Source organism: Engystomops pustulosus, chromosome 7 (assembly GCF_040894005.1).
Source record: "Engystomops pustulosus chromosome 7, aEngPut4.maternal, whole genome shotgun sequence".
NCBI lineage: Eukaryota > Metazoa > Chordata > Amphibia > Anura > Leptodactylidae > Engystomops > Engystomops pustulosus.
The window spans coordinates 21,391,887-21,409,525 of record NC_092417.1 but is presented as its reverse complement, the minus strand read 5'-3'; the positions used below and the strand labels follow the sequence as shown (position 1 = coordinate 21,409,525).

At 42.1% G+C, this 17,639-nt stretch overlaps 1 protein-coding gene across 4 annotated transcripts in view; it reads left to right on the top strand.

Moving 5' to 3' along the window:
- LOC140069391 (death-associated protein kinase 2-like) overlaps nucleotides 1-17,639 on the top strand; it is a 66,078-nt gene that overhangs the window by 37,220 nt on the left and 11,219 nt on the right. For 3 of the 4 annotated variants that reach the window (XM_072115056.1, XM_072115055.1, XM_072115054.1), the window contains 6 exons: nucleotides 76-152; nucleotides 430-511; nucleotides 4,264-4,309; nucleotides 8,012-8,148; nucleotides 10,344-10,565; nucleotides 16,785-16,923. In XM_072115056.1, coding sequence (XP_071971157.1) covers nucleotides 4,277-4,309; nucleotides 8,012-8,148; nucleotides 10,344-10,565; nucleotides 16,785-16,923 — 531 coding nt within the window. In that variant the 5' untranslated portion in view covers nucleotides 76-152; nucleotides 430-511; nucleotides 4,264-4,276. The remainder of the gene's footprint in view (nucleotides 1-75; nucleotides 153-429; nucleotides 512-4,263; nucleotides 4,310-8,011; nucleotides 8,149-10,343; nucleotides 10,566-16,784; nucleotides 16,924-17,639) is intronic. The other variant, XM_072115058.1, reaches the window with a different exon arrangement.

Here is a 17,639-nt window from a genome sequence, read left to right as displayed (position 1 = left end):
GGAGGAGATAAGCTGTGACATCATCTATTCTCAGTAGTGATGTAATGATGGATCTGTCCTCTTTTCTCTCCACAGATCATCTCCATCTATGAATGTGAAGTTTGTCTTTCCTGAGTCACTAATGTCCATTGTTCCGCTCATCCCTACAGAAGGTAACACAATGTCACATGTTTCTTCAAAGCAGCGATCATCCTGCCCCTAAATAATACCGCCACGTATAGAATCCATCACTGCCCTCGCCTGTCCCTGTATATAACCTCCACTCCCAGAGTCTATTATCACCTTATAATTATCCAGTGTTATCATCTCCTCTGTCTCTATTTACTATACAGGATAGGAGGAGGAGGTCATCACAAATTTGCTGTAAACTTTCGCTCCCACACCCAGCGCTCGCCCTCTGCTCTCAAATTTATCAAATTTCCTTTCCAGATCTTCCTAACCCCACACCGGACGCCCAGGGATTTACCGGAGCGCGGGATCATGTCCTATCATTTTAAGTACTCTTGAAGATGTAAGTGACTGCCGCGTCCTTATTACATTATTATTATTATTATTATTTTTGACTTGTTATGTGATACATGTACAGTAATACGGTATTTTTTTAAATCTGTGGGACCGCCTATATTATGCTAAATATTAGGTGCTTTATGGCTGTATTATATCTGCATTGTAATGAAAATTTGAATGTATAATGGATAATGTATATAACGGTATAACGTTGGCAACTTATGTGCACTATATGGTGGTATATGTGCACTATATGGTGGTATTTGTGCACTATATAGTGGTATTTGTGCACTATATAGTGGTATATGTGCACTGTACAGGTATATTATATATACTATTATATATACAGTACATGGTAATGAAGTGATATGTGCTATACTTTGTGTATTTTACCTTAGTATTTGAATATCAGACATTGATAGTTGAGGTCTATATGGCGGTATTACTTATATACAATAAATCACATACTTCAACCCTACAGAAAAGTCTAGTAGTATGATAATAATAGAATTTTACTTTCATCCATTCCCAGCACCCCCGGGTCTGGTAGTGGAGCGTATGCGCTCAGTACTATGCACCACATTAGCGTTTTCCATTGTGACTCATTCCCTTTAAAGCTGTGAGACGTCTCCTACATGAAGCGCACAGCGCTGGGGGATCAGACCGGGTCCTGTATACTCAGGTTTTGTAAGAACTTTTCACTAGAAGATGAAACATTTCATTAAATCTTCTCATTTCTGTATATTAAAGGGATGAGGCGGATAATTACTGAGAATTTTCAGGTTTTTGTGTTCAGCTCCTCGGCAGGTTCTGTACCTGACTGTAATATCTGTAAATACACAGGAATAAAAGAGAAAATCATCTCATTGTTCATCCTTTATATCCCTGGTGCCGGAATAGGCTACAGACATTTGTAGGTCATGTCAATCTTATCTCCGGAAAGAACACAGGTTTCACATTGGATAAACTGCTAAGAAGAGCGAGAATAAAGGAAACCGACTACTGCCCTGGGCTCATAGTAACAACATAATACTGCCCACATGTGTACATGACTATAACTACTACAATATAAATCTATATCTAGTATATCTAGTATAATACTGCCCCCTATGTACAAGAATATAACTACTATAATACTGCCCCCTATGTACAAGAATATAACTACTATAATACTGCCCCCTATGTACAAGAATATAACTACTATAATACTGCCCCCTATGTACAGGAATATAACTACTATAATACTGCCCCCTATGTACAAGAATATAACTACTATAATACTGCCCCCTATGTACAAGAATATAACTACTATAATACTGCCCTCTATGTACAGGAATATAACTACTATAATACTGCCCCTACGTACAGGAATATAATTACTATAATACTGCCCCCTGTGTACAAGAATATAACTACTATAATACTGCCCCCTATGTACAAGAATATAACTACTATAATACTGCCCCCTATGTACAAGAATATAACTACTATAATACTGCCTCCTATGTACAAGAATATAACTATAATACTGCCCCCTATGTACAAGAATATAACTACTATAATACTACCCCCTATGTACAAGAATATAACTACTATAATACTACCCCCTATGTACAAGAATATAACTACTATAATACTGCCCCCTATGTACAAGAATATAACTACTATAATACTGCCCCCTATGTACAGGAATATAACTACTATAATACTGCCCCCTATGTACAAGAATATAACTACTATAATACTGCCCCCTATGTACAAGAATATAACTACTATAATACTGTCCCCTATGTACAAGAATATAACTACTATAATACTGCCCCCTATGTACAAGAATATAACTACTATAATACTGCCCCCTATGTACAAGAATATAACTACTATAATACTGCCCCCTATGTACAAGAATATAACTACTATAATACTGCCCCCTATGTACAAGAATATAACTACTATAATACTGCCCCCTATGTACAAGAATATTACTACTATAATAATGCCCCCTATGTACAAGAATATTACTACTATAATACTGCCCCCTATGCACAAGAATATAACTACTATAATACTGCCCCCTATGTACAAGAATATAACTACTATAATACTGCCCTTTATGTACAGGAATATAACTACTATAATACTGCCCCCTATGTACAAGAATATAACTACTATAATACTGTCTCCTATGTACAAGAATAGAACTACTATAATACTGCCCCCTATGTACAAGACTATAACTACTATAATACTACCCCCTGTGTACAAGAATATAACTACTATAATACTGCCCCCTATGTACAAGACTATAACTACTATAATACTGCCCCCTATGTACCAGAATATAACTACTATAATACTGCCCTCTATGTACAAGAATATAACTACTATAATACTGCCCCCTATGTACAAGAATATAACTACTATAATGCTGCCCCCTATGTACAGGAATATAACTACTATAATACTGCCCCCATGTACAAGAATATAACTACTATAATACTGCCCCCTATGTACAGGAATATAACTACTATAATACTGCCCCCTATGTACAAGAATATAACTACTATAATAGTGCCCCCTATGTACAAGAATATAACTACTATAATACTGCCCCCTATGTACAGGAATATAACTACTATAATACTGCCCCCTATGTACAAGAATATAACTACTATAATACTGCCCCTATGTACAAGAATATAACTACTATAATACTGCCCCCTATGTACAAGAATATAAATACTATAATACTGCCCCCTATGTACAAGAATATAAATACTATAATACTGCCCCCTATGTACAAGAATATAACTACTATAATACTACCCCCTATGTACAAGAATATAACTACTATAATACTGCCCCCTATGTACAGGAATATAACTACTATAATACTGCCCCCTATGTACAGGAATATAACTACTATAATACTGCCCCTATGTACAAGAATATAACTACTATAATACTACCCCCTATGTACAAGAATATAACTACTATAATACTACCCCCTATGTACAAGAATATAACTACTATAATACTGCCCCTATATACAAGAATATAACTACTATAATACTGCCCCCTATGTACAAGAATATAACTACTATAATACTGCCCCCTATGTACAAGAATATAACTACTATAATACTGCCACTTATGTACAAGAATATAACTACTATAATACTGCCCCCTATGTACAGGAATATAACTACTATAATACTGCCCCCTATGTACAAGAATATAACTACTATAATACTGCCCCCTATGTACAAGAATATAAATACTATAATACTGCCCCCTATGTACAAGAATATAAATACTATAATACTGCCCCCTATGTACAGGAATATAAATACTATAATACTGCCCCCTATGTACAAGAATATAACTACTATAATACTGCCACTTATGTACAAGAATATAACTACTATAATACTGCCCCCTATGTACAGGAATATAACTACTATAATACTGCCCCCTATGTACAAGAATATAACTACTATAATACTGCCCCCTATGTACAAGAATATAAATACTATAATACTGCCCCCTATGTACAAGAATATAAATACTATAATACTGCCCCCTATGTACAGGAATATAACTACTATAATACTACCCCCTATGTACAAGACTATAACTACTATAATACTGCCCCCTATGTACAAGAATATAACTACTATAATACTGCCCCCTATGTACAAAAACAGTATGGTAACAGGGTATAGCAGGCTAACTACTAATGTTTTGTATTTACAGCTGTTGGCACAATATGGGGGAGAGGGGCCCTTCAGGAGGGCCAAAGGTGAGACTGTTCCTTTGGGAGCAAATCTTCTGATACAAAAGTTGGCTGCGTATTGCTGCCCATAATCAATGGCTGGCCACTGCTGCCCATAATCTATGGCTGGCCACTGCTGCCCATAATCTATGGCTGGCCACTGCTGCCCCTAATCTATGGCTGGCCACTGCTGCCCATAATCTATGGCTGGCCACTGCTGCCCATAATCTATGGCTGGCCACTGCTGCCCCTAATCTATGGCTGGCCACTGCTGCCCATAATCTATGGCTGGCCACTGCTGCCCATAATCTATGGCTGGCCACTGCTGCCCATAATCTATGGCTGGGCACTGCTGCCCATAATCTATGGCTGGGCACTGCTGCCCCTAATCTATGGCTGGGCACTGCTGCCCACGGCTGTGCTTTGTTAGCTGGTTGGCGCCTCTCCTGGTGGGCATTACATTGGTTTTCCTCTGCTCTGTACACATCCTGTATGCGCTTGCTATGGGTGATTGCCACACAATCTGCTTCCTGTCATACACTGTACATCTGTCATCCACTATCCCTGGACTGTGCGCGGCCTAGTGATGTCATCCAGGGGAAATTAACATAAAGACAAGAAATAATGGGGGAGATTTATCATCAAGTTTCTGAGGTAAAACTGTTTTAGCCCATGGAAACCAATCAGAGCTCAGCTTTCATTTATAAACAGTGGTGGGAAAGTGAAAGCTGAGCTCTGATTGGTGTCCATGGGTAACTAGAGCAGTTCTGCTGTCAGACACCTCTGATAAATCTCCCCCTACAGGTCATAATTGTGAGAGATGGATTATTGTATAGTCCCCCCCCCCATAGCTGATATTGGAGCGGTTGAGGCCACTCCTCTCTCCATCTCCTATTTGCTGCTTTGTATAAGCACACGCCCACTTGTCAGTCATGTGACCTTACAGCTTAGCGGTAAAGGGGTCGTGTCCTCCAGCTGCAGCATAAAAATTTGCTTTGCTTCTCCGCATTGTTGGCGTGATTGCCATCAGTCCAGTGATCTACCATCCGCACGTCCATATATCATATATGTGCCTATACGTGTTCCCGGATCATTCATGGAAGCGATGAAATGTCCAATATTGTCCTATATGGTGGTCACCAAAATCCACCATGACAGCCAACCGGCATGTAGGTGTATACAGTCCTTACTGTGTAGGTTTTCCTTTTTTTTTTAGAGATTTTTGTATTGTAAGGATTCTATATGTCCAAGAAATTCCCTGTACAGAAGGTGAGGTTTGGGAATGTTTATCCTTTTTTAAAGAAAATTTACAACCTGATACCAATTTAGAAGAAAATCTGTGTCAATTTGCATAAAAAAACCCCCACAGAGGTGGGGCTTTTTTTTTTTTTGAAAAGTGGGAGTGGCTTATTGCAATTTTTTTTCCTAATGGGAGTGGCAATCCATGTTTTTTTTTAAAAATTTTTTGTTACTGGAGATTGATGTTTAGGGGTATGTACAGGGTACAGGTATGTAAAAGTTTTTTTTTGGGAATTTTTTAAAAAGAAAAACTTCTAGCTGACTTTGATTCCGGTGTGTGCCACGCACGTGTTGGTGCTCCGGGGTCGTGGCACTGCTGGGTCTACAGTACATGGTATTTTATGTAGTCGTAGCCAGATTTATCGATTTTCCCAGACGATAATTGCTGCGGCTCCATATGGCGTCAGAATCCCGAGCCCGCTGCGTGTTCTCATCCAGGAATAATAATTAGCCGCTTCTTCCAAGTCTGTGACTTATTCTCTCATCTTTAATAATTAGAATTAATTGGGGTTAATTAGGGACCTACATATGGGAGAACGGGGGCATGGTGGCAAAACATAGCACTGATCTGGTTCCAGGGGCAGCAAACTGCTGACTTCTTCACTCCTCTAGCCCACCAGGGAATGTAAAATGACCCCTCGCACATAATATAACCCAATCTACTACCCTAACTAGGGATTGTGAAATAGATGACTTGACTTCCCTAAGACACCAGGGAAACTAAAATAAATAATAGATGCTAGTACCCTAGGACACCAGGGAATGTAAAATTATCCCTCCGACATTACATACATTTCTCTACTACCCTAGACCACCAGGGATTGTAAAATAGATGACTCCACTTTTCTAAGCCACAAAAAGAACTAAAATAATAGCTGTTGGTACCCTAGGCCACCAGGGAATATAAAATGAACTTTTTCTACTATCTTAAACCATAATATATTGTAAAAATCAACACCTTCTTTCAACCTCGGACTACCAGGGATTGCAAAATATGGTAGCCCACTGCACTAGGCCACTAAGAGATCGAACTGCTAATTGTAGAATGAAACCATCCACTATCCTAGACCATGAGGGGATGTACATGAATCCTTCCGCTACTCTACACCACCAGGGATTGTATATTAAACCCTTCTACACAAATACCTTCATGTACCCAAGAATACCAAGGTATGTAACCCACATTTTGTTAGACCATAAGTTAAGCTAAAATAATTAATTGAGTACTCTAGACCACCAGGAACTGTAACATAACAAACTGCTTTACTCTAGAAAACGCTGCCCTCTACTACCCTACACCATAAAGTGATGTAAAATAATCACCCACTACTCCACTCCACTGGGGATCCCCACTTCTCTGTACCAGTAGGGGATCTAAAATTATATCTTCAAGTACCCCCAGACCACCAGGAAATGTTATATAATCCCTGTTACCCTAGATCACCAGAAATTGTAAAATAAAGTACCCCCCACTTTCCTAGACCACCAGGGATTCTAACCTTCTACCAGCTAGTATCCTACAACCCAGAGGGCTAACATGAAACACTCCTGTATTCTAGACCACCAGGGATTGTTTCCTAGACCAATAGGCAATCTAAAATAATTTCATCTAGTATTCTAGACCTCCAGGAACATAAATGCACTCTTCTCCAGAAAACTCTACCAATGCCCTTTACTATCCTAGACCACCAGGGGTGTAATGTAAAACCAACCCCTCTACTACCCTAGACCATCAGGGGTGTAATGTAAAATCAACCCCTCTACTACCCTAGACCATCAGGGGTGTAATGTAAAATCAACCCCTCTACTACTCTAGACCATCATGCAATGTAAAAAGAATCACCCACTACCTCATATCACCAGGGAATGTAAAATGAACGGGTTTGCTGCTCCAGATTCCCAAGGACTGTAACTCCATTTCTCTAGACCATCAGGGAATTTAACATGATGCCCTTTACTACCCTAGACCACCAGGGGTGTAATGTAAAATCAACCCCGTACTACCCTAGACCATCAGGGGTGTAATGTAAAATCAACCCCGTACTACCCTAGACCATCAGGGGTGTAATGTAAAATCAATCCCTCTACTACCCTAGACCACCAGGGGTTGTGTTCCTGTACCCTGACCAGGCTCCCACCACTGCCGGAACCACAGGAAGACCCTTTAATATCCGGACGTGTGTGAGCGGACAGGGATGTAATTCTGAAGGTGATCCAGTAATACTGAGGCTACAAAGGATCCAAGAAGAGATAAATACGTGATGTCATGTTCTTCAGAGTTGGTGGAAAATCTCAGTGATGCGTTTAGTCCCAGGATTTACGGGTTTTGGTCATTTGTTAGGAACCAAGAAGAACCCGGTAGCCCGCCCCTCCAATAATATTTTACCGCCGTCGTTGTCTGTAACTTATCCTGTCTCTTCTCTCTCCAAGTCCTCGGAAGAATTCCGGTTTTCTGGAGACGATGAGGAACTTGTGAATCTGGAAGACGAAGTTTTTAACCCCAACATGACCTCGTTCAAGCATGAGAACGTGGAGGACCTCTACGAGCTTCTGGAGAAGTTGGGCAGGTGAGTCCATTATACTGGAGGCTATGGACTAGCTGTGTATTTTATGGTGCCGCGAGGACCTGCCCGTGGGGTTTGGGATTTTTGCCCCCCACACATCTAGATCCCCCTAATCTGACTTTCATCATAGCGATCCCCTCTAGGATGGTTGTATCACCTCCTTCTCTGGAGGCCACTGATTTATTAGATTTCAGCGCACGCCAGAACCTCTAAATTATGTATAAACTGCTCAATAATTCAGTAACGTAAGGAAAAAAAAGGCAAAAAAGCCGAAAACGTGGAACTAATCGTGTAAAACCAGGCAATGAGCGAAGACGTGCCGGGGAGTAAATGCTCTCGATGCTCCTAATTATGGAATGTTTTGAGGGAAAATACAGACATTTTTGGTAATTGGAAGTAGATGAAAGAGAATATATAGAAAAGCCTCGGCAGGGAATCCCTACACGCACACTCACACTGGGGCACGTTTACCCCGGGCTTTGCCCCAGTTTTCTGTTGGACTTTGCACTTTCTTTTAGGTGTAAACTGTTTGTACAGGTATGTAACAAGCGTCCGGGACCCTTTAGTGGGGCAGCGGCACAGGTTAGGGGGCGTCCGGTGTTCATCCGGACCGTATAACACAAGTCTGACAGAAGTGTGTTGCCCGCCCAATGTTAAAGGTGCACCAAAAAAATAGTGGTGCATTCTACCAGGGGGCACCAGATCCATGATGGATGTGCGGCAGAAATCCTGAAACTGTCGCCCCCTGCGCACTACACAGGTAACTGCATATAGTACACTTAGTACTAGTGCATATTTGATGTTCATCACACACTGCCCTCACAGTACATAATGCTCACACAGTACCACTATATATTTCCTATATAAAAGCGCCATGCAGTGCTCCCATGATATGACCATACAGTGCTCACATAATACCACCATACAGTGCTCACATATTACCACCATACAGTGCTCACATAATACCACCATACAGTGCTCACATAATACCACCATACAGTGCTCACATAATACCACCATACAGTGCTCACATAATACCACCATACAGTGCTCACATAATACCACCATACAGTGCTCACATAATACCACCATACAGTGCTCACATAATACCACCATACAGGGCGCACATAATACCACCATACAGGGCGCACGTAATTCCACCATACAGGGCGCACGTAATACCACCATACAGTGCTCACATATTACCACCATACAGTGCTCACATAATACCACCATACAGTGCTCACATAATACCACCATACAGTGCCCACATAATACCACCATACAGTGCCCACATAATACCACCATACAGTGCTCACATAATACCACCATACAGTGCTCACATAATACCACCATACAGTGCTCACATAATACCACCATACAGTGCTCACATAATACCATCATACACTATCCACATAACACCACCATACGATGCCACCATGCAGTGCTCACATACCACCATACGATGCCACCATGCAGTGCTCACATAATACCATCATACGATGCCACCATACAGTGCTCACATATTACCACCATACAGGCTGCAGGTGAACGGATGGTATTGTGTATGTCGTGTCTATCAGCAAAGATCCGCGGCGCGATGTCCTATAAATGTCCGATAAACAGGATATGTTTATCTCTTCCTATTTTCCTGTATGTTCCCCATCAATCACATGATCAGCGCCAATGTCCGTCCGCCTTCCTGTGCCAGGAAATCAGCCTGTCTCCTAAAACGTGTCCTAACCTATGTATTATGATGTATGGAGCGCACATATACATTTTACATCGTCCATATACATATAGATCATCCCTATACATCATACATATAGATCATCCATATGCAGGATATAATGTATAGCCACTGACTGCTCCTAACCTATGTACTATAATGTATGGAGCGCACATATACATCATACATCATCCATATACATATAGATCATCCATATGCAGGATATAATGTATAGCCACTGACTGCTCCTAACCTATGTACTATGATGTATGGAGCGCACATATACATCATACATCATCCATATACATATAGATCATCCCCATACATCATCCCTATACATCATACATCATCCCTATACATCATACATCATCCCTATGCATCATTCCTATACATCATACATATAGATCATCAATATGCAGGATATAATGTATAGCTACGTTCTGATTTCCCATTCTTCGTGCCGTTGCAGCGGTCACTTCGGAGAGGTGAAAAAATGCAAAGAGAAAAGTACCGGAACGTTCTACGCTGGGAAATTCATCAAGACCCGCAAGTGCAAGGGGAGCCGCCTGGGGCTGGACCGCGACCAGGTGGAGAGGGAGGTGTTCATCCTGCAGCAGCTGGAGCACCCCAATGTCATGAGGCTACACGACGTCTTCGCCTGCAAGGCCGAAATGGTGCTGATCCTGGAGCTGTAAGTACAAGACCGAACCATCCATAGGATCCAGATATGACTTTCGCGGATGTGTCCTGACACTGCTGTGCTCAGAGCTGCTGTGCTCCTGCTGTGCAGGGAGCTGCACCACAGCCCTTCCCCTCTGCTCTGAGTGACTGCTCCTGTATTCAAACAGGTCCTGGTGGCAGTATCAAAACTTCTTGACTCTATAAGAGAGTAAAAGGAAAGATATTCTAGGATTGTAGCTGCTCTGCGTACACTAGGGATGTGTCCTCACACTGCTGTGACCTAAACTCTGCACCTCAACCGCTCCTCTCTGCTCTCAGCTTCTGCTCTTGAATACAACCAGGTTCTGGTAGCATTTGCAAAACTTGTTGCCTTTGTAAAACAGTTAAGGATTAATATTTTTCCAGGATTTTGGATTTTCCAAGTAAATTAAGGCTGTGTCCTCTCACTGCTGTGCTCTAGGCGCTTTGCATTAAGCTGTTCTAGAGGCCTCCCTTTTATTCTCAGTATGTACGGCTCTTGTATCCAACCAGGTTCCTGTAGTGATTGCAAAATTTCATGACTTTGTCAGACAGTGAAGCGTTTGTTTTTCAGGATTGTAGAAGCTTCAAGTGGTGTACTCACACTGCTGTGCTCTCAGCTCTGTGATTGAGCAGCTCCACAGGCCCTATCTGATGGCTTATGAATCCAACCAGGTTCTGGTGGTGATTGCAAACCATGTTGACTCTTTAACAGATTTATATTCCGGATTGTAGCCTGTCCAAGTGCACCGGGTATGTCCTCACACTGCTGTGCTCTTGGCACTGAGTGATTGCACTTGTATCCAACCAGATTCTGGTAGTGATTGTAATCCTTCATAACTTTGTTAAACAGTTAAGGTTTTAATCTAACAAGGATCTCGTGGTGATTTCAAACCATGTTATATCTGTAACGGATTTATATTCCGAATTGCACCTTCTCCAAGTGCACTCGGGTATGTCCTCACACTGCTGTGCACTTGGCATTGAGTGACTGTACTTGTATTGAACCAGGTTCTATTGGGGATTGTAAGCCTTCATAACTTTGTTGAACAGTCAAGGATTTATACTGAAGGATTGTAGCTTCTCTAAGTGAACTGGAGGTGTGTCCTCACACTGCTGTGCTCTTAGCTCTGTGCAGGAAATAACTCCACAGCCCTTCCCTTATGCTCTGAGTAAATGCTGTAGTATTCAACCAAGTTCTAATTTAGATGACTGTATGGCCATAAGGAAGATGTTGAGTCACCGCCATATGGTGCACACGGTGTATAATACAGGGACTGTATAGCATTCAGGGACTGTATTACATGGTGTTTAATGCAGGGACTATATAGCATTCAGGGACTGTATTACATGGTGTATCATACAGGGACTGTATAGCATTCAGGGACTGTATTAGATGGTGTATAATGCAGGGACTATATAGCATTCAGGGACTGTATTACATGGTGTATCATACAGGGACTGTATAGCATTCAGGGACTGTATTACATGGTGTGTAATGCAGGGACTGTATAGCATTCAGGGACTGTATAGCATTCAGGGACTGTATAGCATTCAGGGACTGTATTACATGGTGTATAATGCAGGGACTGTATAGCATTCAGGGACTGTATTACATGGTGTATAATGCAGGGACTGTATAGCATTCAGGGACTGTATTACATGGTGTATAATGCAGGGACTGTATAGCATTCAGCTCTGAGTGCTGGAGATTGTCCCTCATGGGAGTCCCTACAGTGCTGACAGTCTGAGTTTCCTATGAGAGAGACTCATTCTAGGAACTTTTTATGGGACATTTGCCATCGGAAGCCTCCCATAGGGATCACGGGAAGAAGCAGATGTTGTCCTGTTATGGAAAAGAAACACAAAGTCCACAAAGTCTGCAAAATTCCATTACTAAAAACTTGTATTCATTCAGTTCTTTATACTCTGATTCCTTGTTAGTTGATAGTTGGATGATGTTGTTGAGGTTGGATGATGTTTGGTGTTAAAGTCGCAGGGTGGCGCAGCTAGAATCTCCCTGCAGCTTTGTTACATGTGAGCGCTGCTCTCCTGTGAGACTACATCTTCCAGTAGTCAGATCCCATGTATTCATATAGCCATTAGGGGACTTCTTTAACAAAAAGGACAACCCCTTTAAATGCTCTATGTTAAAGGGGGTTTAAGATTCGTTATTGTCCCTGGAGGTATGTGTAACCATACCTTGTGTTTTTGGAAACAGCAGGACTGTGAAATATGGATTTATATTCCAGGATTCTAGCATTGGAGGGTGTCCTCCCACTGCTGTGCTCTGTGTTCTCTGCAGTGTTCAGGTAATGTCTCTGGAGATCTGTGTCATCATACTTTTGTGTTTGTTGTTATTAGCAGCAGAACTGTGAAGAAAACATTTAGATTCTGACACTGTAGTACTGGGCGATGTGTCCTCACCCTGCTGTGCTCTATGTTCTCTGCGCGCGGTGTTAGGTAATGTCCCTGGAGATCTGTGTCTTCATACCTTTTGTGTTTGTTGTTAGTAGCAGCAGGACTGTTTAATATGGATTTATATTCCAGGATTTTAGCACTGGAGGGGGGGGGGGGGGCACCCTCACACTGCAGTGCTCTCTGCAGTCAGTATTGGTTATTGTCCCTGGAGATCTGTATATTGTTAGTACAAGCAGGACTATGAACTATGTTTGTATATTCAATGATTGTAGCTGACCTGGTGCTTTGGGGGGTATCCTCACACTGCTGTGCTCTTGGCTCTCTGAATTGTGACACCTCTTTTCTAAGAAACTGCTGTGGTACTTAGCCATTTTAGCTTTTACTCAACTGTGGCACAGCTCAATGCACAGAGCTAAGGGCACAGCAGTGTGAGGACAAGTTACAGCCCTCTGTGCACCAGTCCTGCTACGCCAGCTGGTCCAAATTTCACAGTCCTGCTTCAACTAACAACACACACAAAACTGCTGACAGTTTCCCTTTAAGAATGGAGAAAATCCAGCGCAGTTCTCCTCCTTCTTAGTATAAGATGCGGAGTATATATCCGCCCGAGGCTGGATGGGAGCGTGTGGAGGCAGTGGACGTCAGACGCCGCATGTGTAGAATATACAATCCCGCTCAGTCCATGGGAGGGCGGCGCTTTCATCACCCACCATTGTGCGGTATTATGTATCTCCATCAGATCAGTGAGTGTGTCCTCAGACTGTGGTGTCAGACAGAAATCTCCGTGCCGTGTCCAAGGGGGACGAGTGCTCCATAGAGCCAGTGCTTTATAAGACTGTGTTCACACTACTACAGATGTAGCAGAGCTGACTACATGAACTCAGGATTGATAGATTGGGCTGAAATTGTAGGGTAGGTAAATACTGGAGTAGGGGTGCTGACTTGGTAGAGGGGGCATAGTATGGTAAGAAAGCATGGCATAGCAGAGCTCATACAGAGGAACTTGGTATAGCAGAGCTCATACAGAGGAACTTGGTATAGCAGAGCTCATACAGGGGAACTTGGTATAGCAGAGCTCATACAGGGGAACTTGGTATAGCAGAGCTCATACAGGGGAACTTGGTATAGCAGAGCTCATACAGGGGAACTAGGTATAGCAGAGCTCATACAGGGGAACTTGGTATAGCAGAGCTCATACAGGGGAACTTGGTATAGCAGAGCTCATACAGGGGAACTTGGTATAGTAGAGCCCATACAGGGGAACTTGGTATAGCATAGCTCATACAGGGGAACTTGGTATAGCAGAGCTCATACAGGGGAACTTGGTATAGCAGAGCTCATACAGGGGAACTTGGTATAGCAGAGCCCATACAGGGGAACTTGGTATAGTAGAGCCCATACAGGGGAACTTGGTATAGTAGAGCCCATACAGGGGAACTTGGTATAGCATAGCTCATACAGGGGAACTTGGTATAGCAGAGCTCATACAGGGGAACTTGGTATAGCAGAGCTCATACAGGGGAACTTGGTATAGCAGAGCACATACAGGGGAACTTGGTATAGCAGAGCTCATACAGGGGAACTTGGTATAGCATAGCTCATACAGGGGAACTTGGTATAGCAGAGCTCATACAGGGGAACTTGGTATAGCAGAGTTGATGCAGCTGGTAAAGCAGAGTTAAATTAGGACTGCTAATGTAGCGGAAGGTGGTATAGCAGAGATGATGCAGGGATCATAGCACAGCAGAGTTGATGCAGCGGATCTTGGTATAACGGAGTTGACATAGCGGATCTTGGTATAGCAGAGTTGATGAAGTTTACTATAGTAGCCTTGATCTGGTATAGTGGAATCTGCGTAACACAGTTGATGCCACTGCTTCAGTTTGGTTGACCAGACTTAATGTAGTAGTGTGGGTTCGGAGAGTAGGCTGGATTAGAAGGGCTGACCAGTGTTGGACGCTTGATTGTGAAGATGGTGCTAACCAGGTGATCATAATACCCTATTAGATAATTCTCTCTCGATAGGCGTACTGTTATCTATTTAATTTCTAAAACATACCAGTATAGTGGCCGGAGAACCATTATTCTGATACAGAGCTCCAAATCCCCTGCATAGAGAGAAACACAATCCTGCATGTCTGCAGCCACCACTAGAGGGAGCTCCTGAGATTACTGTATACTATCTCACTATTGGCTTTAGTGGGAGCTCCCTCTAGTGGCTGTACAAGATGATGCATAATATTAATAAAGACTCTATAATTTGCATATTCCGATGTCTCCGATGTTGTGTATGTCTTCTCCATGGAGCTGTTTACATGTCTCCGTCTTATTACTCTCCAGCTGTGTCTTGTAGCTCATCCCATGTCCAGCTATAAACCGTAATACGGGACAGGTCTGAGTCCGGGGGTAAACACAGGGGGGCGGCTCCATGTTTGTACAGCTGCTTGCGGTTTTGGTCTCCATTAATCATCAACATTGGAAATAATTGCTTTTATTAGAAGAAAAAAACTTGAAAAATGTGCTATTTACATACCGCTCCACGGCCCCGGTGTCATTGTGCTCTCGCTTCTGGCAGATGAAGGGTTACATTACATAAATGCATGAAATGTGACTGTACAGGGCAAGTATTCACCCCCCTCCTGAGGGCTGATAGTTTTGCAAATGCTTTACACTTAAAGGGAACCTGTCAACAGATTTTACCCCATTAAACTAACTGTCCCTCAGGCTGGGGATGAAATGTCCTAGTATTTCTTTTTTTTTCTGTGAAATCTCACCTATTTACCTATAAAAAATCTCCTCCAAAGTCATGTGATAATGAGCAGAGAAGAGTCATGTTTTTCATGAGATGAGTCAACTTTAAAAGGCTTCAGGGGGAGAGTGATTTCAAATGCCCCTATCTTCAGTTCTGTAGCACCTAGCAGCATGCATCTGGTGTTATGTTAAAGATAAGAATCTCATCTTTCAGATCACAGCGGGCTTGTTACTAAATTCTATAGAAGTTAAGAGGGGAATCTAAAATGACTCTACTCATGCAGCCTCTAAACTTGACTCATCTCAGGTAAAGCTTGGCTCATTTTCAAATGACTTTGTGGGAGATTTTTTTTTATATAGATAAATGAAATCTCACATAAGAGGGAGTCCTAGAGAGGACATTTCATTCCCTTCCTGAGGGGCTACTAGTTTAGGGGTGTAAAATCAGGTGGTTGGTTCTTGTGTCCTTTTTTAATGGAATACCCTAACCTTGGGCTGATCCATCTCAACTTTTGGGATGACAAATAAGGGAAAAAGATGTCCCAAACCCCTTCACCTTGTGCTCAAAAATTTTAATATCCCCCCCCCCTTATACCACGCTGTATAATGTCTGCCTTAGTGGCCCCCACTTATGGTATGAGTCAGACTTCCTGTGAGACCCCCCCCCCCAGCATTTGTGTACACATTTAATAAAATACTGAATGGAAAAGCGACCCCCCCCCCCCAAAATAAATAAATAAATAAATAGGGAATGGAAAAACAAAAAAAAAAACCCAAAAATTGAATTTTATTTTTGTTTTTTACTGGACATTAGTGGTAAAACAAAATATGTAGATTCCATAACTGTGGAGTCAGCGCGGTGTCACCCGGGGAAAGCTGGAAAAACAAAACCGATAATAAACTGCCGTGTTTTTTCATTTCCCTGTGAAAAAAAAAACTAAAAACCTTCAAAATAGAAGTTTAAAAAAAATATAATAATAAAATCCTTGAGAATTGCCTGTTCCACCTCTGACCCGTGTGTCCTGCATTGTGTGTACAGGATAAGAGGCGGGGAGCTGTTTGATTTCATCGCGGAGAAGGAAGCGCTGTCCGAGGAGGACGCCATCGTGTTCCTGGAGCAGATACTGAAGGGAGTCGCCTACATGCACTCAAAAAACATTGCACACTTTGACCTAAAGGTAAAAAAAAAAATTCCCCGACTATTGACGTCAATACTTATTTTACTTTCTTTTTCTTACATTCTAATAGATTTTGTGTTTTTAGTTCATTATAAGATCTCTGCATGCTGTCAGTGAATGGGAGCATAATTCTTGTTTTCAAAAATAGAAACGAGTTTAGACCTAGAACTTCAGAGCTGAGGGTTTGCTGCAATGTGTCCACTCTAGACTGTTACAGAGTCTCCTCCATTCCATCTCCTCCATCATCTCCAACTCTTAACACCTGTTACAGCCGTCGCTCCCCTGATTCCGGCAAAGTTGGAATTTTTTCTCTAGCCCCTACCGTTCCCGAGCAATCGTCGTTGTTAGTTTCAGCATTCAGTATGCTAATTTGGCTCTATATTGTCAGGTGGGTGGTGCAAGGCTGCTTGCTCCACCCCTGGACCACCCACTTGTCATCTATGTAGCATATAGGGAGTTGAAACTTTCAGCACTGATTGCACAGGAACGGTAGGGGCTAGAGAAAAAATTCCAACTGCTCCGGAATCAGTGGAGTCTTGTCTATTAAAGGGGTTGGTAGTTAGTGGAGACAAAGAAAGATCCTCTTTATGTAGTCTCCATGGTAATACAGTCCTCACGCAATGATACTTTGTGGCAAAGTGTTAGGACAGGGGGAGAAGCTTGTGCTTCCAAAGAATTGTCTGCATTGGACAACATTGTAGCAAACCCTCAGCTGT